Source organism: Rasamsonia emersonii (assembly GCF_000968595.1).
Source record: "Rasamsonia emersonii CBS 393.64 chromosome Unknown ctg1118621760010, whole genome shotgun sequence".
Taxonomy (NCBI): Eukaryota; Fungi; Ascomycota; class Eurotiomycetes; order Eurotiales; family Trichocomaceae; genus Rasamsonia; species Rasamsonia emersonii.
Window position 1 is genome coordinate 24,952 of NW_013563277.1, and position 24,706 is coordinate 49,657.

General features: G+C 50.5%; 9 protein-coding genes across 9 annotated transcripts; 5 read left to right on the forward strand and 4 right to left on the reverse strand.

Moving 5' to 3' along the window:
• Nucleotides 1-40: 40 nt before the first annotated feature.
• T310_2004 (uncharacterized protein) lies at nucleotides 41-1,565 on the forward strand (the record flags this gene model as incomplete). Its single annotated transcript, XM_013475121.1, has 7 exons — nucleotides 41-112; nucleotides 177-452; nucleotides 576-634; nucleotides 850-999; nucleotides 1,045-1,173; nucleotides 1,302-1,383; nucleotides 1,488-1,565. The coding sequence occupies 7 exons, from the start codon at nucleotides 41-43 to the stop codon at nucleotides 1,563-1,565; spliced, it is 846 nt and encodes a 281-aa protein (XP_013330575.1).
• A 1,088-nt stretch (nucleotides 1,566-2,653) lies between these two features.
• On the reverse strand, nucleotides 2,654-6,276 carry T310_2005 (UPF0171 domain protein; the record flags this gene model as incomplete). The annotated part of the gene is made up of 7 exons (XM_013475122.1): nucleotides 2,654-4,038; nucleotides 4,100-5,249; nucleotides 5,348-5,363; nucleotides 5,524-5,637; nucleotides 5,845-5,959; nucleotides 6,095-6,129; nucleotides 6,227-6,276. 7 exons carry the CDS (start codon nucleotides 6,274-6,276, stop codon nucleotides 2,654-2,656), a joined length of 2,865 nt encoding a protein of 954 aa, XP_013330576.1.
• An 827-nt stretch (nucleotides 6,277-7,103) lies between these two features.
• On the forward strand, nucleotides 7,104-7,822 carry T310_2006 (DUF636 domain protein; the record flags this gene model as incomplete). Its single annotated transcript, XM_013475123.1, has 3 exons — nucleotides 7,104-7,111; nucleotides 7,192-7,371; nucleotides 7,519-7,822. 3 exons carry the CDS (start codon nucleotides 7,104-7,106, stop codon nucleotides 7,820-7,822), a joined length of 492 nt encoding a protein of 163 aa, XP_013330577.1.
• Nucleotides 7,823-10,215: 2,393 nt separating this feature from the next.
• On the forward strand, nucleotides 10,216-11,464 carry T310_2007 (uncharacterized protein; the record flags this gene model as incomplete). Its single annotated transcript, XM_013475124.1, has 2 exons — nucleotides 10,216-10,711; nucleotides 10,785-11,464. 2 exons carry the CDS (start codon nucleotides 10,216-10,218, stop codon nucleotides 11,462-11,464), a joined length of 1,176 nt encoding a protein of 391 aa, XP_013330578.1.
• Nucleotides 11,465-11,776: 312 nt separating this feature from the next.
• T310_2008 (uncharacterized protein) lies at nucleotides 11,777-12,540 on the reverse strand (the record flags this gene model as incomplete). The annotated part of the gene is made up of 2 exons (XM_013475125.1): nucleotides 11,777-11,864; nucleotides 12,053-12,540. The coding sequence occupies 2 exons, from the start codon at nucleotides 12,538-12,540 to the stop codon at nucleotides 11,777-11,779; spliced, it is 576 nt and encodes a 191-aa protein (XP_013330579.1).
• A 789-nt stretch (nucleotides 12,541-13,329) lies between these two features.
• T310_2009 (PAP2 domain protein) lies at nucleotides 13,330-17,988 on the forward strand (the record flags this gene model as incomplete). The annotated part of the gene is made up of 11 exons (XM_013475126.1): nucleotides 13,330-14,123; nucleotides 14,320-14,448; nucleotides 14,532-14,684; nucleotides 14,746-15,019; nucleotides 15,095-15,422; nucleotides 15,794-15,919; nucleotides 16,045-16,104; nucleotides 16,200-16,286; nucleotides 16,639-16,792; nucleotides 16,826-17,340; nucleotides 17,414-17,988. 11 exons carry the CDS (start codon nucleotides 13,330-13,332, stop codon nucleotides 17,986-17,988), a joined length of 3,195 nt encoding a protein of 1,064 aa, XP_013330580.1.
• A 587-nt stretch (nucleotides 17,989-18,575) lies between these two features.
• T310_2010 (uncharacterized protein) lies at nucleotides 18,576-19,494 on the reverse strand (the record flags this gene model as incomplete). Its single annotated transcript, XM_013475127.1, has 2 exons — nucleotides 18,576-19,065; nucleotides 19,145-19,494. 2 exons carry the CDS (start codon nucleotides 19,492-19,494, stop codon nucleotides 18,576-18,578), a joined length of 840 nt encoding a protein of 279 aa, XP_013330581.1.
• Nucleotides 19,495-20,200: 706 nt separating this feature from the next.
• Nucleotides 20,201-20,860, reverse strand: T310_2011 (Ankyrin repeat protein; the record flags this gene model as incomplete). Its single annotated transcript, XM_013475128.1, has 1 exon — nucleotides 20,201-20,860. One exon carries the CDS (start codon nucleotides 20,858-20,860, stop codon nucleotides 20,201-20,203), a length of 660 nt encoding a protein of 219 aa, XP_013330582.1.
• Nucleotides 20,861-21,335: 475 nt separating this feature from the next.
• On the forward strand, nucleotides 21,336-24,337 carry T310_2012 (RNA ligase (ATP); the record flags this gene model as incomplete). The annotated part of the gene is made up of 3 exons (XM_013475129.1): nucleotides 21,336-23,812; nucleotides 24,027-24,168; nucleotides 24,275-24,337. 3 exons carry the CDS (start codon nucleotides 21,336-21,338, stop codon nucleotides 24,335-24,337), a joined length of 2,682 nt encoding a protein of 893 aa, XP_013330583.1.
• Between the last annotated feature and the right edge of the window lie 369 nt (nucleotides 24,338-24,706).

Sequence of the window (24,706 nt, forward strand, 5' to 3'; positions counted from 1 at the left end):
CTGGCAACAGCTGAGGGGGCGACTGTGGGTGCAGAGCACGATGCTGTTGTTTGTTGTCGATGGACGACGTTCCCTTTCCTGCAGAGACGAGGCACTCAACACCAAAGGGCAAGTGAGTTAACGCCGGTTGTAGGGAAACCAATCCCCCGCCCCTCTAGACAGTACTGCGATTGTAGCTGCAATTTAACAAGAAGCTAAAATCCAGGAAGGGACGTGAGAGGGGTCCGCAAAGGCAGATCAGACGCACACCTGTGGACGATGGTGGACGTTTGATGCTGGTCGAGCGTCGACGGTCGGTATTCCTTTTCCGCCCTTGTGAGGCAAAAGTGAGGACGCGGTTTGCACGTGGCGATGCTGGCAGCGAACTGTCTGACGCGCGAACTGAAGGCGTCCCTGGCCGTGTTCTGTCCAGGAGCAGGCAGAGACAGCGATCTCAGAGGGCACCCTCAAAGGTAGGACAGACAGGAATCGTCAGGCGCAAGTGAAGACGCCGACGCGGTAGCAGGTGGTGTGCGGGAATTTAGAGCGATGGGAGAGGGAAATGGGCGAGCTGAGCACAAGCCTCTGCCGCACAGAAACACGGGCAGCAGAGAGATAGGACAGCCGAAGAGAAAGGAGTGAGAGAGGACACCAGGTAGGTGTGAGAGGTTCGGAGAGAGGGAGACTGTGGAGGGAGAGTAAATGAGTTGAGGATTGTGGAATCCGCACAAGTAAAAAAAAAAGTCTTCCTGCTTCCCGTTTAACTAAGCTAGCAAAAGCGGTTTTCTCTTGGGTTGCCGAACGCCCGCGGTGTCTCCCGCTGCTCGGTGCGCTGTGGGTAACGAGTGACCAGTGCTAGGTAACAGCTAGGTCATCCAGCACGCGGGCGGCGGCGGATACGCTGTCACTGTACGCCGTACGGGCAAAAATACAGCGCATTACGCCGGCTTCTGCGGTCCTGGCGAGGTATTGGTGCCTTAATTACCAGTATTCGCAGTTTCATGGTACTGCGGATGAAATGTATTACATACCACAGCTCTCCATTCTCTGCTGAATAGGTGCTAGGATAAATCAATTGGCTATGAGATCTTCTCTGCGACTTCGACAAGCAATCAATTTATTTTCCTTCCAGACAAACTCGAGTTACAGTTACTATGGGATGAAACCGGCCGCGTGTGCTGCCGGAGCTAGTAGGTATGTCCAGTACGCCAGTACAACCGGATGGATGGCATATGCCATGCAAAAAAAATATCAACCACGACCACAGGGCACGATTATCTCTGATTTGATCTTTAGCTGCCACTGATATCATATTTCGACAGATCACCATCAATATTTATAATGACTCGTTTCTCTGCTGCCTGGTCATCTGTCGCTGCAGACGTAATCAATATTGGAAGCCTGGTAAGGCCAACCCCGCCACGAGCAAAGCAGCACAAGCGTGGGATACGAACAATGAACTAGAATGCTACATGGGCATTGGCAGTTTACTACTAACTACTAGCTAGCTAGTAGTAGCATTGATTAACCCCTCATCCCCTCATTCAGTATTAGTAGTACATACAGACGTACTGTACACGGGATGAACCCCGCTCCTACAGAAAACAAAGAAAAAAATTTCATAATATCCCGCAAAGTCCAGGAATATCCATTTCTCCGGATGCTTTGCGGGAGTGAAAAATGGAAAAAAAAACTAGGCAGGTCACATTATTGGAAGAATAATTAAAACGAAAAGAGAGAAAAGAAAGAGAAAATGCGGCATGCGCGGTTCCGGCCGACCAGGGCAGGATTAGGCAGTCTTCGGAATTCTTTCAGTGGGGTCGCCCGAAGAAAAATCGAGGAGGGCCTTCTCTCTTAATTAGCAATTAATAATAATGATGAGGTTTTTCCGATATTAAATTACGACGGGATATTTTCCCTCTTTTTATCCCCTAGAACCACGAGGCTCTTGAACTGGAATTGGAATTGAAATTGAGATTCAAAAGAACCCTGTCAGACACTACCTAAATGCGCCAGAGCAGGGTGTCAGAGTCAGCCTGCATTCTACGGAGTACTCCGTACCTTTTCTCTTTCCTAGCGCACGCGCCTTTCAAGTTTCAGCCCGACCCCGGCCCCGTGTCATGTGTTATCGAGCAGGGGTTCAGTCCAGTAGTACTACTACTAAGAATAACTAGGAGAAATGCTACTCTGGCCCAAAGAGGCGTCCTATGCTGCCTTTCCGCCCCATCGATTGACCTGTCAGATATAGGGGCTATTGCCCAGAGAGGAGCGAACAGAACGGTGCATGATGGTCCATATAGTCCCGAAGACTATATGTCAGTGGCGTAATGGTTTGTTCGCTGGCTAGTGATCACGGGGCCTTTGATTCTTAGGGCTCAGGGCACAGTGACACGGCCAGGCAACACGGCCGGATCGAGACACGTCCGATCCGTGTGCGCGGAAGATGGGCCTGAAACGAGCTAGATCATTCTGGACGACCGGCTATCCATGACTTGCAGATAGACCGCTAGTAGATAACGAGTAATGATTACCACTGCTTCCAGATCGATACCTCGGCTACGCATGGATACATGCGGATTCTATCTTAATGCTCGCGGGGTATTGTATGAACCATCAAAAAAATAAAATAACTTTTCCCTCGTGCAGAATAAATCGCTGTAAGCCCTCATTGCCCTTACCAATGCCTTACGGTCACCAGCACCTGTTCTCTCGGGTCCAACTCCATCCCGACAGTTTTCCCCAGCCCCATTCGCATGAGGACCTGCCAGACAACCTTGCGCTTCAAGCCCTCGCGGACCGCGATCTTTTCGAGCGCATCGTGTCCATTGAAGTACTTGACGAATTTTGGCCAGTACTTCTTCAGTGAATCGTGGAGGCCAGAGTCTTCGGCCTCGTTTCCAGGACCGCTATGAGCAGATTCCGAGGTTTTGCCGGTTTCTGACCCTGGTCGATCGGGGAAGCGCGACATAATCTCATCCAGCCATCGGGACTCCAGGGGCGAAGCGCGATGCGGAAATAGAATGAGAGACGACATGTTGAGATGAGAGTTCCGGTCCATGTAAGAATCCGACAGATGGTATTGATCGTCGGAATCGCGACGGCCAGGGATCGGCGTGAGCTGGTCACTTCCCTGGCTGCCCAAGGACGAAGAAGACGAGCTCCCATCGTCGCCATCGTCGTCCCTCTCTTCTCGTCCCTCGTTTGATGAAGACGACATTGGTCTACCAGACGAGATGTACTTCTCCATCTGCTCTCTTCGCAGAGCCTGTTCCACCGCAATTTTAATTTCTGGAGTCACCTTGACCCTCGCAAACGTGCGAAGCTGGGTCACCCATCCGCCTCTCAGAAGCCACGCAAGGACGGCAAAATACGTCTCTTTGTGCTCCTTACTGGGGATGAAACTCGCATACGGGCGCGGAGTACCACTTAGCGCAGATAGCATCTTTGGCAGACTCGGAAGCGTGGGGAACGCTGCTGCGTAGGCTTCTGTCGCCGCAGACAGCTTGCTGAGATCGCAGTTTGGCGATACAATGTACGTATCGCGTTGGTGTAGCGGAGGTATCACGCGGGCACGTCTCCAATATACCAGATGGCTGGCCAGCAGCTGGATATTGGAGAGTGAAATACCTGAAATGGCAGAAATCTGAGCAAAAGATTTATTGGGCTTCGTACAGCGAATGTAGTGTGCGAGAGCAGGACCCAGGGCACCGCCAGAGGCTTCCACGTCTTTCAAAATTGTCGCTTCGTTGTCCAACAGGAGCAAACCAAAGTGCTTAGCCAAGACTTGATTGGGAGTTTCTAACCCGCTGGCTGCTGCATCATCCGCTGGACTGAGATTGTCCGCTGTCGTGAGCCAAAGGCCTGGATACGAAGGCTCCGTAGGGGATGGTAGGTGCGATATCGAGGTCAGCGGGGGGATTTGAAGAGAAATAGACACTTCCGGACTGAGCGAGACAGAGGCAATTTTGGAGGCCGATATGCTTGTGAAAATCGTGTAGATAGCTCTGGCGAGAGACGAATTCGCAATAAGCTCCGAGTAGAGACTATGGACAGACATCTCTGGTGACGTGGTAAGTCATTTTCATGTTGATTTGTCCGACAAGAATAAAAAAAGACGTACCTTTCTCTCGTGCTTTCTCCTTGATCTGTAAGATATTCTGGGCTTCCTTCCATACGTAATCTGTACGGGCTTGCTCCCATTTCAAGGCCTTGCCAAACTTTTTGATCACGTTTTCGTACATTTCTCTGATATTTATTGAGTATTCGAGAATCGGGGGATCCAGCACAAAGACAACATTGAACATCGTCATGGAGTCCTTGTCGGTATCAGAAGGTTCACTTGGCCCTCTGTTCGCACCGGCTCCAACATCGCCATTTGATTTCCCATCACCAGGCGCTCCTAACCTGGCCCCTGAAACATTCTCGTAGTCGTCATCGTCCTGAGCGGCCTCCGCATCGTCGCCCTGGCTATCTCCAAGGCGTTCTTCGTGTCCAAGCTCGCTTCCTTCCCATTCCCTTGGTTTCTTCTTTCTCCTCTTCTTTTGTTTCCTCCAAGTGCCATCATCACGCACAAACACGGGCCAGCCGACAAAAGCCAGGTCGTTGATGCCGACCTCGAAGCGCCTTTTATGCCAGGCGCGCGTCGGACTGAGCAGTTTCTCCCAGACGTCGGAGGGCAGCCCAAAGACCGAGTCCCAGGACGGACGAGAATTCCCTGCGGAGCCATTCCCATGTCCGTTGGCAGTCAAACCCGGACTGTCTTCCGGGTCAGAATTACCTCCCCGTTTCTTTGTCCGGCCGGAACTCAGGGACGGTGGCCGCTGTGACTCTCCGCCCACTGACGATGTCGTTCCGGAGACGTTATCCTCATTGCCCGAGTTGTTCTGCCGTCCTCCAGTCACACCACCTGCGAGATTGACTGGTTCGTCGTCTTCGTCAGAACTGGATTCGCTCTCTTCGCTCGAAGCGGAGTCGGTGCTTCTCGTTGCACGTCGGGCGTTGGCCCCGACGGCATTTTCGCTGAGCGGGTTGGGCGGGTAGTGGAAAACGAATCTGGGCCCCGCGCGAGAACTGACGATCAGGATGATGGCGACGAGACAAGGCTCCGGAGGGCGTGCGACCGAAGACATTGAAGTGAGATGAGCATGGTATCCGGAGAATTCTACGATGGTCAAAATATGCGGAGAGGAAGGTGCTACTAAGCGGCTGGAACCTGCAGGTCCAGATAAGCTAGCGCAGCTTCCCCGCGTTGAGCTTGCAGAGCTTGAGATCTGCGACCCGCAATACAGACGCAAAACAGAACAGCTTGAGAATTGTAGGAAAAGGGAAGATTATTACAGTGATTAGTTAGGAAAGACAAAATTCTAACACAATTGCAATTGTAGCTATATTTATTCATTTAATTCCCACTAGATACAGTACAAGCAGCAAAGCGGAGAAAAAAGACTCCCAACCAACGCCGACCATGCCTAGTAATTGCACGCATGCAAGAATCATCTGCCAATAGTATCACCTTAAATCCAGTATTCCACACTGTCTATCTACCCCTGCGACTTGGTCTCGTTCCCTTCGGGCCCTTTCGATGATGCTGCGGTTCCTTGCCTGTCTGATTCAAACTCCAGCCCAAGATTCTTGAACTCGTCGGGAGCCATTAGATTCCTACGCAGTTGACAAGTTAGCATCTGGGATGTTCTTTTAGGTTGTGTCATTCACAGGCTGACTATACGAGGGAGACGGTGGTGGGGACATCGGAGATTGATGGCTACTATGATTTTCTTTCCGATTCTCCCACTCCGCGACCACAGGGACCAGGGGGCAGGGGGAAATGAAAAGAGAGAGAATATGAACAGGGGGCAAAACACGTACTTCTCCATCCGACAACTCAAGTATCCCTTGGCCAACTTGCGACACTCTTCATCGTTGACGCCTTTTCGGGACTTCAAGCACTTCAGATAGTCGCCAATGAGGTGTTTGCACTCTCCTAGATTTCAAGTCGAGAAAATTAGAAATCTCTCAAACAAACGAGAGCAGCATATTATATCTCGATGAAGAGAAAATGGCGGTGGCAGCAAATCTGGGCGCAATTCGGGAGAGCAAACAGAATCAAATCGCATACCATCGTGATCAAGAGGGAAGCTACCGCGCTCAGGCCTGTTTAGATACGGAAAAAAGAAAGTAAAAAAAATCAGTTTCTATGTATTCTCTCTGGGAATAGTATCCCAGACCGAATAGTCCAGGCGCAACTTACGGGGTAGGCTTATAATTGATCGCAGCACCGCCTGGACTTCCGAAACTCATGGCCGCAGAGGACACACGCCAATGAACAGGGGCAAAGACGATCGCAATATTCAATGACAAGAGAGAAATACAACACTGATATCAGCTCAGAAACTCGCCGTCATCAGTGCGAGCTAATTGCTTAAACAACACCCATTCGTTTGCGCTTTGGTCCTCTGGCGTCGAAAACCGGCGGACAGCGGACGGACGTGATCCCGAGAAGCAAACAGTGCAAACCAGTCAAACAGCCCTGCTTCTCATTAGCTTACCTAACAGGTACTAGCTCCACTGCATCACCAGCAGCCGATGAGGTCACCCGCTCTGTTATCGTTCAGCTCCTCCGCCTGGTCTCACTGTCCATGCATTCATGACTGGCAGAGCACGTTTGCCATAGTTGCCGATTGGCTGATTGTGAATTCATGGGGTAAATCCTGTCGAGCAGCAGTGCATCCCTCGCATTCGATGCAAACAAACGACAGCAAATGAAATTGCTAGGCGGGGGAGAATCCTGCAGCGTGTGGACAATGTAGCTATATACAGGGCAGTAGGGCCAACCATACCAAGAGAATTTTGCATGGTCTAGTATCGGAACTGTGCACTCAGTGACTATCCGGACTGGAAGGCCCATTATCAGCTTCGAGCAGGGAGTTCCTGTGTTCGGATAGACACCGTAGAGTAGAGAGATATATGACGTCTCTACCCCTCCCTCTCCTTCCCGATATACCGATAAACTCCAATATTTTATTTCTTCAAGGCACATCTGCCTATAAGGATACTCTATACTCCATAGAAACTACGCGTAAAAGTCCTGCGCAAGTAAAGCATTGGCACCTCACATTCGTTCAAAAATGCCGATGTTAGTCCCCCCAATGTGCTAGCACTTTATTCATCGTAAATGAGAGACTATCGGACTAACCAGGTTAACTACTACGACAGGAAACTCGAAGGAAGCTGCCAGTGCGGCGGCGTCGAATTCGAACTCGAGTCCCACACGCCTGTGCCTTATCAGCTGTGCGCGTGCAGCATCTGTCGCAAAGTCGGTGGCTACAACGGGTGTGTGAATCTGGGCGGTATTGCCGACTCGCTCAAGATCAAGAAGGGGAAAGAGCTTATCAAGTGAGTATAGTGTTAATTATTACAATCCGGTCACGCCCCCAGAAAACCCACCTCTTCTAAATTATCTGCCTGGGTTTCTGTGGCGGGTCGGCGGTAAAAAAAAAATATTTTGATACGGAAGTCAGAGAGCTCATCAAAACTTGGTAGGAAATACACTGCCATCAAAGACCGCGGCAAGCCCAACCAGCAGCGGTGTTCCTCCGAAAGGAACTTTTGCTCCAACTGCAGCACCATGCTCTGGCTGTGGGATCACCACTGGCCCGAACTGATCCATCCGTTTTCGTCCGCCATCGACACCGAGCTCCCGGTGCCGGATGAGATGGTTTGCATCATGGCAGACTCCAAGCCCGCCTATGTGCGCTGGCCCGAGGGGAAGAAGAGTGTGCATGAGACGTACAACGAGGACAGTTTGGAAGAGTGGCATAAGAAGCATAATCTCTTTGTCAAATAAATTCTCGAATTACGAGGAAATACAGGAGTTAGGTTACAGTAATCAAGACCAAACTATTGCAGAATTCTAGATTGTCCATGACTCTTTATGACACAATATAGACAAGTGTAGTATCAATGAATTCAAACATTCTCATTGTTCCTAGTCTAAACCTGCGTGCTAATTCTAACAAGGACCCGTTAGCTCGGTATTCCTCATCGCGAAGTAAACAACACTGGGAGAGTGTTTCAACATCAGTTCCCCAAGGTGAATCAAGATTTTCTTCAACGTCAACACTCGGCAAGAACACAGCGAATTAAGAGTTCATCAGGAAGAAGACAGAAACACAAAGACTATGGAAGTGGGTGCACTTACATTATGAATAGATAATCAACTACAGCGGCTCTACGTTGTTGGCTCCTAGTATCGTTTCAGAGTCAGTCCAAGCGTTGAACAGGTATGTGTTCAGTGGTGCAATATTCAAGAACTCAAGGCATGTCATCTATATCAGGCTTTGAGCCTACGAGTTAGCCAACGGCACCGAGTTGACGGCAGCAATTCCACTTCCACGTACCTCATTAAATCAGAATTTTCAGTGTTGATTGTTCATCCTGGATGCAATGCATCCAGTCAAACAGTGTGAATAACGGTCATCATGTAATGGATGACAGCCAGATAAGGTGATATGCAATGGCGACGAAATGAAATGTGAAAAATTACCTAATCATTCCCCAGTCAGCAAATCTGATCCCCCGTCCGATGGATTGAAAATGCAGCATTGAAATGCGAGAATTAATCAGCTGACGAATTCTCAACAAGTTCTCCACCTCCCCGCATCCGCAAAGTTTGTACGGCTTTGCTTGTAATGGATGAGGGCAGATGAATACATTCTGTCCGCCCGTTCGTTCAAATTTTCCTCATGCTAGGAAAAGGGGAGGGGTCCGGTTGAAAGAGATAGTGCATTACCTGCAGATGACCAGTTAGCTCCAGTACAGACAACAAACTGTGAACGTAGATAATCGAATGTAGCCAACGCAGTGTCAGACAAGGCTGAAACTTGATTAATGACAGATTCCACATGGAACATTAAGTTTGAGGAATGCCTTTTGCATGTCATGGTGGTCATCACAAAGTGGAAGGGCAATGGTGAAGGCTTGAGAGCATACCTTTGAAGACTGTTTACTGGGCGGATTTAGTAGACACTAAGAGTACAGCAAACCTGCTAAGCAAATCCAGTCAGTAGCCGTTGAGGCGCGAAAAGCATGCACAGAGAGGACTATTGAACTGCATCAGGGTAATTCTAGAGCATTTTCCTTGGATGTCCTTCATAGCCATAGGATTTGGATTGTTCGAAGAAATTCATCACTTGAGCGAAGGACGTGGGGAAAAATTGAAGTCTGACATACCTCTTGTTTAGCTACGGAATATCGATAGGGTAGGTAACAAAAGGACTAATACAGTTAAAAGAAAAGGAAAGGAAAAAAGAAAAAGAAAGGAAGGATGAGAGCATCATCAACTCTCAATTCACATTTGTGTGGATGTCTGGTGGGAAAAAGATGGAGTGCGGGAAGCTACACAAATTTTATACGCGTATTTTTTCGCACTACGGGGGGCGCTTTCTACCACTCACGAAGTGAGACAGCCAATCTACAAAATGGGATTAGCGCCTGAAGCTTTATCATTCCTTATACTCCGTAGGTATCTTGATCCAGATACTTGAGGGTGTTCATTATATAAATACTGGAATCTGCATCTGGCAACATTTTGATAGAGAATTCTATAGTAATGTCCTATTTATTAGGACCATTCTTTCTATTACTGCTTTATGTGAATGTTGTACAGTACAACACAACCCTCGATCGACTTGCAAAATGCTGTACGCTTATTCGAGCTGCCCAGTTGCACAGCCTTCAGTCAAAGCCAGAAATTCCGCGGGGCTATGGCGGGGGAGCCGGCAGCAGATTGAGTGACATGACCCTGCTTGTTCTCCCACCACATAGTGTCGTTAGCCTTGGGAAGAAGAGAAAAGGATTGTCATGAGTCCAAGAGCATATCAGTCCTGCGGCCTTTGGTAGGCACGGCAGCTGTTGTACTACCAGGGTATGTATTATATATCAGAGGGATCGAAACTGCCTACGCAAGTCCTCTCTGGTGGTATACGGGGTTACGGACACTGCTCTGGATCATACTACAAGCTGGAATGTAAGGCCCTACGTCGTAGGGAATTGCATATTGGCGTGTCAGCCTTGTTCGCGGGGCAATTTAGGCTTTAGCTTCTCGCATGCCATACTGACCTACATATATATCGTGCTGCGTATATTCTTTGATTCGGTTTTGCCTTTCACCACGGACGGTTGACATCCGGTACCTGACTTTCAACAGAATTCTTCAACAGAATTTCTTCGAACGAAACGATGTGGAGGGGATTGATGACGGCCCGGCTAACCAGACCTTGGTCCCAGCCGACGACACCTCCAAGGCACCTCGGTGACGATGGAGAGACGGGCTTTAACACAGGTCTCTTTCCGACTATTCCAGGAGCATATCCAGATGAAATCTACGAGCTTGCTGCAACAGAATGCTTGGAAGAGGTCCACGAGTTACCGGACACATCTGTATCAGAAATGCCTGATACCTCATCACCAAGCCCGAGGATACCAGTTCATCCTCAGCCTTGTTTCGAAAGTTGCCCATTCCTAGACGACGATTCTGATATAACGCGTCCGAAACAAGAAAAGTCCAGCAAGGTCATTCCTGAGCCCGCCGCTGACAGATTACAAGATTCCATGTCCATCTCACCTTCAAAGCCAACTTTAATTGCTGTTTTTGGGATGCCTGGAACAGGAAAGTCTTCCTTTATCGGGAAGGTGACTGGAACAGAGGTCAAAATTGGCCATGGACTACATTCCTGTAGGTACCACCGTACTTTTGACATGTCCCTGTGCTTGAGACATTTGACTGAACGGTTCCTTACCCATGGCAGGTACGTTTGAGATCCAAGAAGTGCCATGTCGAATTGGCGACCGTGACGTTACCCTGGTAGACACACCGGGCTTTGGTGATACGGAACGTTCCGAGGCGGAGATATTACAGCGGATAGCATCTTGGTTGATGGACAGGTACGAAGAAAACACATATCTGACTGGAGTGATCTATCTTCATCGGATCTCGGATCCTCGAATGACCGAATCATCACTGAGAAACCTGACTATGCTGCGCAAGTTGTGCGGCACGCGGCATCTGTCTCATGTCATTCTGGCAACGACCATGTGGGATAAAGTCAGCGAGGAGGAGGGATCCCGTAGAGAAGCCGAATTGGTCGCGGAGGGGAAGTGGTGGGGAGATATGCAGCAGCGAGGCGCCATTGTTCGACGATATGACAATACAAAGAAGGGTGCAACTGCCTTGGTGAAGGAGCTAATAGGAATACAGCCCTTTTTGCTGGAGATCCAGAGAGAGATAGGGGTTGAAAAGAAGAGTCTGATCGACACGGCGGCTGGAAAGTCCGTTCTAAAGACTCTGAACGATATTCAAAAGCAGCATGAAGAGGACCTCAGACTGGTCAAAGAGGAGATGCAGCTAGCCTTGCAAAAGAGTGAGCAGTCTCGTAACCTATTTATTTTATCATTCCCCTGGCTGGAGAGGGAAAATGAGATACGCTGACAAGCGCTATTATGCAGATGACGCCGAGTGGCAGAGGCGAATTGCTGCAATGCAAAAACTTGAGAGGAAGATCAAAAAGCATGAGCGGGATAGGAAGGTTCTTCGTACACCGATCAGTAAGGGGGCCTTGTGGCTGCTGACCTGAAATGCGGAAGACAATGGACCAAAGATCGGGGCCACACTGCTCATGCGCCCAGTGCGGGCATTATCAAGTGATGCTTTTCTGGGGGTAACCCTTCTTTATTTTTCCCCTTTGATAGGGACTCAATAGTCCCTTTGCATTTTCCGCAGTACCAGTAAGTTTCCTGGACATTATGCGGAATTGCGAGTGCCAGTTGAAGGTGGAATTAGAGATGCTCTTCCAAAAGAATGAATCAATATCTGTCGAGGCAAATGAAGACTGAAATGAATGTAGTATTACCATCAAATCATATTGGGCAAATATCCAAGTCCAACTGCAGACTCAGGCACTGACCACCCGGAATGTATAGGAGATGTGAAAGGCCAAAAAAAAGAAGCTCATCGACATCCATGAATTGATGTAGTTACTTCCCTGTCCGACCAAGGATCGGGTCCCGATGAACGAACCGGCCGTTCTGCTTTATCTGATCATAAAAATTGCGAGCCCAATACAGATGCTTGCTGTCGCCCAGCTCTGTAAACAGCTTCAGCGACATCTCCTGGTCGGCCAAATTCTCCGAATGGTTGAAAGGGGAGTACATGTAGCGTCGCTGGATCGTGGGCAGGTGTTTGTCCCAGCCTTTGTCGACGGCGTACCGGGCCACCGCGATAGCCTTGCTGTCCGTGGCGTAGGCCTGGGGGGTACCGCGGAAGATGTTTCGGGGAACCTGGTCCAGGAGGATGATCAGGGCCAGGGCGCCTTCGCCGTCGCCCGCTTGGATCCAATCGTCGTATTTCCCGTTCTTGGCTGCCTCGTAGTCATTGGCGAAGACACGGCGCAGATGCTCGTCGTCGGCTGGGCTGCCGTACCAGAAGGATTTCTCTTTCAGGTAGTCTCGGGAGCCTTTGCGTCCGAACCAGAAGTCTAAGACTCGCTTGTATCCCTGTGCAGACATATTGATCTGATCTCTGGTGGAGAGGTATTACGAAACAGGCCTTGTTTTTTCAGTGATTGCAGCAGTGTCTGTATCTTCGCCATTTCTGGAATTCTCATGCCAGAAGAGCAGAGGAGGACGATGACGTCGGTTGGCTGCGAGTGATCTGGACTAAGCGAGTCTGATTGGCCGCTGATTAGCGGCGGAGACGGGCAGAATCCCTCAGGCTAGTCTGGTTAAGGTTTAGCGTGAATATATCCAACAGGTCGTTCCTTCCTTTCTGGGTAGGTGCTAACTGTACAAACACTTCCAAGGAAACTGCTTTTAGCTTTGTTTTCTCATCTACTGGAAGGTGTTATTGATGCAGCCATGATGAACCGCTATGCATGCTACTATGCGAATGATCTCGCCGTTATGGGCAGGAGACTTGACTCCGATGACAGTTCTCCATGCATAAGCGGGGTTTCCAGCCTATCTGTTCAAGTGACATCAGGACCTACCTAAGTTCTCTTAGGTACCTAGCTTGCATGACTGTCCAAACCGGGATAATGCTTTACCACTGCATGTCTGGGTATGTGACTATTACTGCATGATGCCGGATTGAGAAGAACCGTTGGCAGCATATGCTTTCCAAAGCATTGTCCTTGTCCAGACTGGACATACTTAAATTGGCTGGGCTGTCTTGTCTCCAGCTGCTTGACCAGTTGGATTATCGCATGAACTGCAAAAATACAGCAAATTTCTTTCTGATTGACATAGCAGGACTGACGCTAGTTTCTCCACTCGAACCAGTGCATATATACGATCATCATGGCAGACTTCAATATTCGAGGGAAACGGATCATTGTGACCGGTGGATCCCGTGGCATAGGGGCTGCCGCCACGCGCTTCCTCGCCAGCCAGGGTGCTCGTGTGGTTATCTTCGACATTAGAGATGACCTTGGAAAGGCTGTTGCCGAAGATGCATCCGCCAGATTTTCCACCCAGGTCAGCTACCTGCCCGTCGACGTTTCCAAGAGAAAAGAGACCGTGGATGGTGTCGATGCTGCGGTGAAGATTCTGGGCGGCTTGGACGGTTTGATTAGTGCAGCTGGGATTTTACGTCCATGTCCGGCAGAGAACATCAGCGAAGCAGATCTGGACCAGATATTGGATGTCAATCTCAAAGGAACCATCTACATGAACCAAGCAGTCTTCCCTTACCTCAGAGACAACAACAACAACGCCGGAGGCACCATTGTCAACATCGGGTCCGACGCGGGTTTGGATCCCGTTGTTAACCAGGCACATTACGCCGCGTCCAAGGGAGGCGTGCATAGCTACACTCGCACAGTCGCATACGAGTGGGCGAAATATAAGATCCGTGTCAATGCAGTCGTGCCGGCGATGCGCACAGACATGGTCAATGACTTGTTGCAAGTGGTCCCCGAGGAGAAGCGCAAGGAGGCGCTCGAAGAGCTTGAGAAGTGGCTAGCAACCAAGATACCTCTCGGTGGCAGGCTCGGTGATCCCGATCTGGACTTGGCTCCTGTCCTGGCTTTCCTTGTGTCGGACTCTTCTCGTTTCGTTACCGGTCAGCTGGTTCCCGTCAACGGGGGTATGGGGTACGTGCGTTGAAGCGATGGATTCCCTGCCATGGGTACAGGAATAAGCTGTCAACAAACATGGCAGTTAGCATCAGGTTACTTTCACAACAACATATCTGATCTGACCTTAACACATACGTCCCGGATAAAAAGCTTATTAATAAGTTGCATGTGTACCCTGAATCGAATGTGTCTCACGAAGACGTCATAACAGTGGCTTTCCAATTGCTGAACCGCATGGGTCCTCATCACAATGCGTCAATTTGACGTCGATCGAACTATCACAATGGATTCAATTAAAATTAGGGCAGGGCAGATATAAGATCATGATCCATGATCCCTTGTGCGTTCTAACATCGATACTCAAAGAAAAAACCCCCCTGACTCGTTGGTTCTATTCTAAATCAAGTTTCGATAAATACCTAGTCCCATCATGGCCAACCTAACGAGAATTAAGCTTAATACCGGAGTTGAAATTCAGGCTCTCGGTTTTGGCACCTGGCAAGACGAGCACGCCCAAGAAGAAGCCGTTCTAGAAGCGATCAAAGCGGGATATCGCCACATCGATACGGCTAGAGTGTGAGTGAGAAGCAGAGGACCCTTGATGTAGGAATATATATGCTCATTTTTTTGGATGAAGATATGGAACCGAGAAAGCGGTTGGAAAAGCCCTCGTAAGAGCCATTAAAGAGTTAGGGGTGCCTCGCCATGAGCTCTTCGTGACAACCAAGCTGTGGAACAACAAGCACCATCCGGATGACGTTGAGCAAGGCCTCCAGGATTCGCTCAATGATCTGCAACTGGACTATATCGACCTCTTCCTGATGCATTATCCAATAGCCTGGAAGCGCGGAGATGCTTTCTTCCCCGTGGAGAATGGGAGACCGGCTTTGATAGACATTGACTACGTGGACGTACGTTGAATCGAGTTATGCGTGATCGCCTGATATCTATATACTCGAATCAAGTCGATTCTAACCGGTTGGCAGACGTACAAAGCCATGGAAAAGCTGCTCGAGACCGGAAAGGCCAAAGCCATTGGAGTCTCCAACTTCTCCAAGGCAGAGATGGAGCGGTTGCTCCAGAACACGACGGTGGTGCCAGCGACGCATCAGTTCGAACTGCACCCATGGTTGCAGCAGAAATCCTTCGTTGAATGGCACCGGTCCAAGGGGATCCATGTCACCCAGTACTCGCCGTTCGGCAACCAGAACGCGTTCTACCGCGGACCCCAGCACATCGGCAAGCTCATTGATGATCCTGTACTGAACGAAATCGGCAAGAAGTACGGGAAGAATGGCGCACAAGTCGCTCTTGGTAAGTAGTGCCCTGTCTTGGCAAGTCAATCACCGGCTTACGGTGCCTCTTGTTCCAGCGTGGGGGATAACCCAAGGCCACTCGGTGCTTTGCAAGTCCAAGACGCCATCGAGGATCCGAAGCAACCTGGAGGGGGATTTCAGACTCAGTCCGGAAGACATGAAGAAGATCGAATCCATTGACAAGAAGCTGCGGTTCAACGACAGCAGCACGGACTTTGGCTACAATCTCTTTGCAGATCTGGATGGGAAAGGGGAGGTATTTGCTATGTAGCATACGGATTTCCCTTTTTGTCTGAATGGAGAAGTTCAGCTGTCAGCTGACGCTAGGGGGTAATTTCCTTTCGTAACCAACAAGACATCATGATGTAGAGAGCAAAGCCACATGGCTGAGGATTGCAAACACATCATCCGATGCTCAGGTGTGGATGTCATTCAGTAATCATTCAGCAATCATGGTGGCTCATGAGACCGGACAGCAGGTCGCGTGTTCAGACAGTACGTCACGAGTCTTGTAGGGGAATTCCTAAGGAACGCGACGAGAGCTATAATTGGAATGAGCAGAATAGAATTCGATCGTCAACTCAGCCACATTCTTATCGCCGAGCTATCTCGGTACCTAGGTAGGAAACTCGAGCTGGAAGAACAAATGACTGCAGCCCGATTTCTAATCGCCTGCGGACGTAAGTCATCGTGGCTGGCTTTTACTTTATTTAATTCAGCTCAATCCGAGGCCGATTTAAGATCCCGACAAGCTTCGCGCGTCTTGCCCAAACAGGGCTAAGCCTGGCGCATGGATCCCCCGCGGTTCTCGATTCTTCTCGCCCGGGATCCAGTCGCCTTTCGCAGGACTGGCGGCGTCCACGTAAGGCGGCCCCTGCTGAGTCCGTGACCATGGGTCATGGCGCGTAGTTTTATTAGTAGCAGGAGGAGCTGTTACACCGAGTGTAGCACAGTAGCAACAATATTTTGCTTCCAGGTTCCTGCTTTTTTGTCCGACGAGGAACGAGAGTGGTGGTGGGACGGACTGTGTTGCTATTGTTGTTCTTCTCTGCACATGATCTATTCCCTTCTGTAGAACTCATCCTCAACACCCTCGCCTTTCTCCCGTCTGCTCTGGAGTACTGCGGTCTCGTCCTGCGATCTTGAACCAGGCGCCTTCTGTCATTCGTTCTTCACGCTTTTCTGCTGTCTAATATGTAAATCTGTCTCTTCAGCATTGAACAAAACACGACGGCTTCGCGAAAATGAGCTCTTCTGTGGCCCTGCGCGACGCCGCAGTTCGCATCTCGAAGCTGCTGGTGCTGTCGTACATTATCGATTGGATCCTCATCATGTGCGTATACCCAGCAACTCGTTTTTCCCTGTCAGGTTCAATTGACTAAAAGTTCAATCTTCCTGCAGTGGTGTCGCTGCAATAGGAGCCGGGTTCAGCAAGGTCCAGGGCAACCAGAACCCGTTTTCCCTCACCGACTTGAGCATCTCCTATCCGTACGATCTCCATGAAACCGTGTCGACTTCCACCTTGGTGCTGGTCTCCCTGGTGGCTCCCGCAGCGCTCGTGGTGATCCTCACCTTCTTCTTCGTCCCCAGTCCCACCGCCCTCAGGGGCGCGCCCTGGGCGCTCATCTGGCGGCGCAAGATCTGGGAATGGAACGCAGGCTGGATGGGACTGGGCGTCGCTCTGGCCGGGGTGTTCGTCGCGACTGAAGGGCTGAAGGATCTGATGGGAAAGCCCAGACCAGATTTCCTCGCGCGCTGCGACCCGGATGTATCGAAGATTGCGACCTACGCTGTCAGCGGACTGGGAAAGCAGGTCGCGGGCGCTCCAACGCTGGTGACCTGGGAGATCTGCCGGAATCAAGGTTATGATGTCAAGGTCGACGGGTTTGCAAGCTTCCCCAGTGGCCATTCCTCGTGTAAGTATACCTGCGGTCTCTTATATCCTTCCTCTACGTATATTATTATCTGATACTGACGGATCTCAAACAGTCTCTTTTGCCGGCATGACCTACCTGACTCTGTGGCTTTGCGCCAAATTCTCCATCTCTTTCCCATATCTAGGTCCTCGTCCATATGCTTCCAGCTTGCCTGCTGCCGCCATCGCCTCAGGGGCTGACCATGAGGACACGAATTTCGAAAATTCCAAACGGGTTCCGGAGCAGCCCACCTCGTCGTCACCACCATCGTCATCGTCATCGCCCTCAGCCATCTCCCTACGGAGCCAAGGCGCTGCTCCCCCAGTCTATCTCCAGATCATTGCATTCGTGCCGTTGTGCGTCGCAGCCTTCATCGCCTCTTCCCGCTGGTTCAACCACCGCCACCACGGATTCGACATCCTTTTCGGTTGTGCGCTGGGTATCCTGTTCGGCTGGGTCGGCTTCCGTCTGTACCACGTACCGATCCAACGCAGTGACGGCTGGGCGTGGGCCGCCAGGAGCCGTGGACACGCGTTCATCAGGGGGATCAGCTTCACCGATCTGGTCAGCGCAGAAGGCTGGGCCAGCAACACGCCAGCTTCAAGGGTACAAGTCCATGGTGACGATGGTCTTCGTCAGGACGTTTGACCTAGAGCGTTGATGGACGTAGGCCTGGGTTGGTCTTGATGTGATGGCGAGTTTGACTTCTTTTGGAAGTCTCATTATCGGCAGCTTTTATAAGCTTATATCTTGTTATGGATCTGATTAGTGATAATATAATAGGGCATATACGTCCATGAGGGAAGGGAAGAGTGAAAGAAACACAAAAAGGGGTAATTACAAAACTACCTATTTTGATATTATGATCGCATTCAACTCAAGAATTTGTATTTAATAAGATAATGAGATGAGACAAGACAGATACCACGCATATCTATATTTTATTATATTAGCTATATACAAAAGTCAAACCAGGTTGAACCGCAGACGTAGGTATCTCAGTGACCTGAATGAAAAAAAAAAATGAGATAGACCTTCTCCAATCCGGAACGCCGTTGCTCGTGCATCCTTCAGAGAACATAGAACAAACCAATATATTGTAATGCCCACTTTAGCGTAAAATAGCATGGCAATTCAGCGCCGTGCTATATGAAATGCGAAAAAAAAAAAGAAAAAAAGAGACAGAAAGGGTGGATTCTGCAAAACACGCAGGTGGCCACGACAGACAAGCACTGCTATCTCCAACCACCAACCCTCCCCTCGTCCCATCTCGCCCTGGCCTCTCTCCGCGCCTCGAGCTTCGCAGCCTCCGTTCGGACCCTCCGGACCCAATCCGCCACTTCGCGATCACTCGCCCGCCCCTGCTGATGGTCTCCTTCCAGGAAACTCTCCTCGACAGCATGACAGACGGCCTCCTGCTCCGCGACTGCAGCGGAGAGACGCTGATACAGCGCCTTCGGTGACCACGGCGCCAGCGCAGCATCCATTTCGGCCTGCTTTTTGCGCCAGGACACCTCGAGAGACTGGTGCGTCAGGAGGAGCGACTCCGTCGACGCGCGCAGGTTCGCGACGCGCGACTCGAGGTCCAGCACGTGCCGGGCGAGAGCCTTGTTCGATTCGAGAAGGGACTGCAGATGCTGCTGCCAGGCGGCGTAGGATGGGTGGAGGGTCGACAGGGCGGAAATGAGGGACGGGTTCGACAAGACGGATTGTAACTCGACGGTTCTGTTTTCGTGTTCAGTAACATATTAGCCATTGTGAAGTCCAGAGAACGTGAAGGAAAGAAGGAAAACAGGGTCCATACGATTTATCCTTCACGATATCCGGCAGCCATTCGTCCTCGATGCTTGGAGGCTCAGGCAGTGGGGCTTGCTGGCCATCGGGGCTGTAGTATGAAGGATTCTGATTCTTCTCCGCATCAGTCACCGCATTCGCTCCGGAAGACTGGTCTCGCAGGTCGGACTGATATTCCTGAGACTGTGTTGGCTGAGGTCGTGGCAGTGGAGTGCCCCCTCGGCTGGCTTCATGACTGCTGGGTTTCGGTGGAGGCGGCGGAGGAGTATCGGAGTCGAGGACAGGACTCCGGATCGGCGCAGCTCCAGCTCCCAAATACGTCGACGGGCGAGGGGAATATGAATTCGGGGCTGACGCCATGGTCGACAGAAGAAATCCCCGCCCTGGCCAGCGCGGAGGTGAAACGTAGGCTACGATCGTAAGTTGTGGGGTATACAATCGCCGCTGCTGTTGAGGGGATTCTGCCGCGCAACACCGCCTATCTATATAGAATTCATTTGATTGACAAGCATACAAGCATGTGCTTTATAGCAAGAACATGGTACGTACGAAGATAGCACTGGGACTTCCTCGACGCTGCCGAGACCATATTGGATAACCAAGGCACTGTATGCTAAAGCACAGACGTCTACGAGGTGTATCATGTGTCTTTGATTGCATTAGAATGTCTTCACCTGCTCATCATGCTCTCAGGTAAGGAATGTCGAGGCTGGAATACTGTACATCCCTGGGCGGATAGAGTGTCTAGAAGACATTCCAATCCTGCTAGAAAGTGTCATGAGTACATGTATCTATGACCTTTGCAGGTCATCAAGGAAGCACCGTTCAACATGGCAAAATTGCCTCCAACATTCCTATCCGAAGTCCGCAGGACTATATAGTGTGCTAGTCCCTTCCTGGACGTTATCGAGACCACTTGCTGAGGTCTCCGAAAGAGACCAACCTTTCGTTCGGTGCTGGAAGACGGTGGACTGATCTCCAGCAAAAGACGTCACGTCACATCTTTCGTCCTGAATAGCACTACTGTGCAGAGAGCGGTTCGAATATCTGATTTCCAGCAGATCCATCACTCTATTCTCCGACGGACATCTCTCTCCTGTGTCTCAGCACCGATACCCCTGATGGCATCTGCGACCAGCGCCCGGAGTTCGCTTTGTCCCGCTTCGCTGTGGAAATCCTCCCTAGCAGCCAGTTCATCAATCCTCCTCTTGAACTCAGGGTCGACCTCGCCAATGCCTTCGCTCGCTTCCTGTTCCGTCATAGTCCCAATGTTCACACTGATATTCGGGGGCAGAGGTGGAGGCGCGTCTATGTCTCTGATGGGCTGTTCGACTGTTTCGGACGCAGACGCTCCAGTCACTTCCCTGAGATAGGCCGCGACCGCTGGAAAGGAGCCATCGCTTTCGATGGTCTCCTGCGCCGTCAATCCTTCGTCATTTTTCCTTTTGGCATCGATGCCCAGCTCCTCCACCAGGCACTTTGCGATTTCCAGACTTTCGGCCACGAATAGGCAGGTTTCGCCGTCTTCATCGGTCAAGTTCACGTCGACGTTGAACTCTTTCACGAGGGCGCGGAGGAGGTCAATATGCCCGTACGAGGCGGCGGCGTGGAGAAGGGAGTACCCATGCTCGTCCTGGCAGGACGCCTGAGAGGGGTTTGCGCGAAGAAACGTCAGAAGGGCCGACGGGTTGTCTGCCGCGAGGATGTATGGGTTTGGTTGAGTCATTGTTGCGAGAATTGGAAGCAGGCCTTTCAGCTGCGACTGTTTGGCCTGTGTGAGTCAGGTACAAAGCAGCTGGATGCGGCTCAGGCGTGCTAAATCTTCATCCAGCCAGTAGGCCGCCTAACGCGGCGTTGGCGGGGTGTCGGCGGGACACAAAAAAAAAGCTCCGCAGTCACGGCGTGCCTGACCCAATAGTGGCGGGGAACCTGGGTGCCTGTACAATGAATAATAATTACTCGTATTTGACTCGGAACAAAAAATCATAGGTGAATCAGCTGGAGACCACGGTCTTGGTCTGTGTGTCAGAGTATAAAAGCAGGCGAGATCCATGGTTGCTTCCGTATCTGGGTGCGCCTGCTCAGAAGTTTTACATCATCGCCTTCGCTTTTCCGCATCTCCTCCCTCCACCCGTTTCTCCCAGCCTTCATCGTCCTGAAACCCCATAAGTCCTCATAATATCAACCACAGTCTTGCCACGATGGTGCAGCAAGATCCTCACGAAGTCCGTCAACTCGTCAACAGTCTAGAAGCTGCCAGCCAAAAAGGTGGCGGGAAGCCGGGCAAGAAGAGCTTCCGCTGTAAGAAATCCACCTTCGCTGTGGCTGGCTCAGATAACATCTATGTGGACTCATGGCGGTTCATGGACTGGGAGTATAAAAGGGATGACCTCCCAACTTATGCCCGTGGACTGTTTACTACCGTAACAAAGGATGGGACGCCCGAGATTGCCATCCGTGGCTATGATAAGTTCTTCAACGTCGACGAGGTCAGCGAGACCAAGTGGCGCAACATCGAAGCCAACACGCGCGGCCCCTATGAACTCAGCGTCAAAGAGAATGGCTGTATTATCTTCATGTCCGGTCTCGAAGACGGAACTCTGCTGGTCTGCAGCAAGCACTCCACCGGAGGGCGACAGGATACCCCTCTGAGCCATGCACAAGCCGGAGAGCGATGGGTCGAAAGGCATCTGAACGCAATCGGCAAGACGGTGAAGGAGCTGGCGAAGGAGCTACGGAGCATGAATGCTACAGCCGTCGGAGAGCTCTGTGACGATTCGTTTGAAGAGCACGTGCTCGCCTACGACGAGAATGCCGCCGGGATTTATCTTCACGGAATCAACTATAATGTGCCGGAATTCGCGACCTTGCCGAGCGCAGAGGTTCACAAGTTTGCCGACGCTTGGGGTTTTAAGAAGGCGCAGTATGTCGTCCTGGATGACCTGGAATCGGTGAAGCAGTTCTTGGAGAAATGCGCCGAAACTGGATCATGGAATGGCCGAGAAACGGAAGGGTTCGTCATCCGGTGCAAGATGAAGGGGCCAGACAAGACATATCGGGACTGGTTTTTCAAATACAAGTTCGAGGAGCCCTATCTGATGTACAGACAATGGCGGGAAGCGACGAAAGCAGTGATCGCCGGGAGACTGCCCAAGATCAAGAAACACAAGAAAATCACCGAGGAATACTTGCTGTATGCGCGGAGACAACTGGCCAAGGACCCGAAGATTGGCAAGCTTTACAATCAGAACCATGGAATCATCGCTATGCGAGAAGGGTTCTTGCGGGAGCGAGGTCTGAAAGGGTCCGACATCATCGCATTGGAGAACGAAGGCAAACTGGAGGGGGGAGATGCCCGCAAAGCAGTCACTCGGAACGTGATTTTGGTTCCCATTGCTTCCATCGGATGTGGAAAGACAACTGTCTCTCTCGCGTTAGCGAAGCTGTTCGGCTGGGGCCATATCCAAAATGACAACTTGGCGAAGCAGAAGAATCGGCCGAAGAAGTTTGCTCTAGAGGTGACCAATTCTCTTGGAGAGAAGCCAGTGGTGATAGCGGATCGAAACAACCATCAGCGGCGTGAAAGAAAACAGCTCATGGATGATGTCATGCCTGTCGTTCCTGAGGCACGATTTGTGGCTCTCCAATACGTGCACGAGCCTAAAGGAGTGCTGCTAGATGACATCAGGGAGATCACAAGGAAGCGGGTCCTGGATAGGGGTGACAACCACCAGACTATCCGGGCTGGCACTAAGAGCTCCGAAGAGATTATCGGGATCATGGAAGGCTTCCTAGAGAGATTTGAAGCCATCGATACAGAACGAGATCCAGACGACAATTTCGATGAAGTGATCGATCTGGAGGTTGGGGCTTCATCCCGCGAAAATCTCGAGATTATTGTTAAAAAATTGCACTCGTGTTATCCGAAAATCGTCGAGCGCATTCCTACTTCTGAAGACATGGACGCTGCCATAGAATCGGCGTTGCACGACTACCACGTCGACATGGATCTGAGTTGGCCCTCTGGCAAGCAGAATACAAAGGAGAAGAAGAATCAGCAGAAGAATGGCTCACCTGGCCCGCAGACCCAGGATCCAGAGACGCTGGTGAAGAAGATCGAGTACATCGGCATTACATTGCCAACGTCTCAGGTAAACGATATTCTTACCTCTCTTTTCCCGCCATCTACGCCACCCACCCGGGCGAAACTGTATCACCATCTCGTCAATACACGACGTGTGCAGCCCTCATTTCATGTCACCTTGATCCATCGCGCTCTCCGCGAAGAATGCCCCGACATCTGGAAGCAGTACACGGATCTGTACGTGCAACGAATGCGGGAGAAGGACCCATCCGATCAAACAACGACGCCGCCACTGGCTTCTGCCCGCGTGCGGGTTGAGCGTCTGGTCTGGGACGAGAGGATCATGGCGTTTGTGGTGCGGATCATGCCTGGTCCTGACAGTCCGGACGGGGCTGCCCCGTGGCCGTGTGCCAACGCTATCCCTCACATCACCGTCGGCACGGCGTCACCAGAAATCAAGCCCAAGGAAAGCAACGACCTGTTGCGGCGGTGGTTGGAAGACGGATCGGGAGACGGAACTGGCATCTGGGAGTCGGAGGTTCCGGGCGTGAAAGTGCTAGAGGGTACTATTACACCGGTGATGAGCCGGGGGAAGTAAGAAGTAGTAACCATAGGTAGAGCATTTTACCCTAATCGAGAGATAATGAGGAGGAACTACTTCCTTCCCATGTATGTACGACGAAAATTAAAAATTAAAAAAAAAGAAAAACATTGCAGATGAGAACTGTGTGGACATAAGTAACGTATCCATCTCAAGAAAAAAAAAAGTCACTCTCACTCTGTAGCAAATATCTACCTAATTATCTAGGTATCAATCAATCAATCAAGAATCAAAAAAATCAATTCAATTAGTTAGTCAGTCTATTGAGGATGCAGATGCAGCTGGTATTTCTTTTCCCCTCTTTTCCACATATATATCTACTATATTTATTTGTATTATCTCAATGTATGTATGTACTTGCTGTATTGTACTCTGCTGTGCTGTACTATACTGTACTGTCTTTCGTATACATACGTACGGAGTATATATATATGTACTGTATATTTATTTTATAGGACTTTTCTACTATCTGGAAATTCGAGTGTACAGGCCCAATGCATCCCAAAAATGATGTGTGACTACCCCTTCAACTGTTCATCCAAGCAGTGACTCGTTGGGCGCCGAATCGTCCCACGTACTGTAGGCCGGTGCTGCCCATGGGGAAGTAGCTGACGAGGTACCAGATGAGGGCGACGAGTTGGAAGATGGAGGAGATCAGGGTCAGGAGGAGAGAGCGGAGCTGCGCGGATGCAGATGATGGTTAGCAAATATTTCTCTCCTAGGCTGTAAGAAAAAAATCTTGGCTGTCTGCACCGTAGTGCAACACAGGGGAGATATAATGAAGTGGATGGAAGAGAATGGAAAGATGCACTGCAACCCCCGGTTTACGATTAAGAAACCTGACCAGGGATAGAGTAGCTGCATGTTGCTGAAGTAGGCTCTGCAGC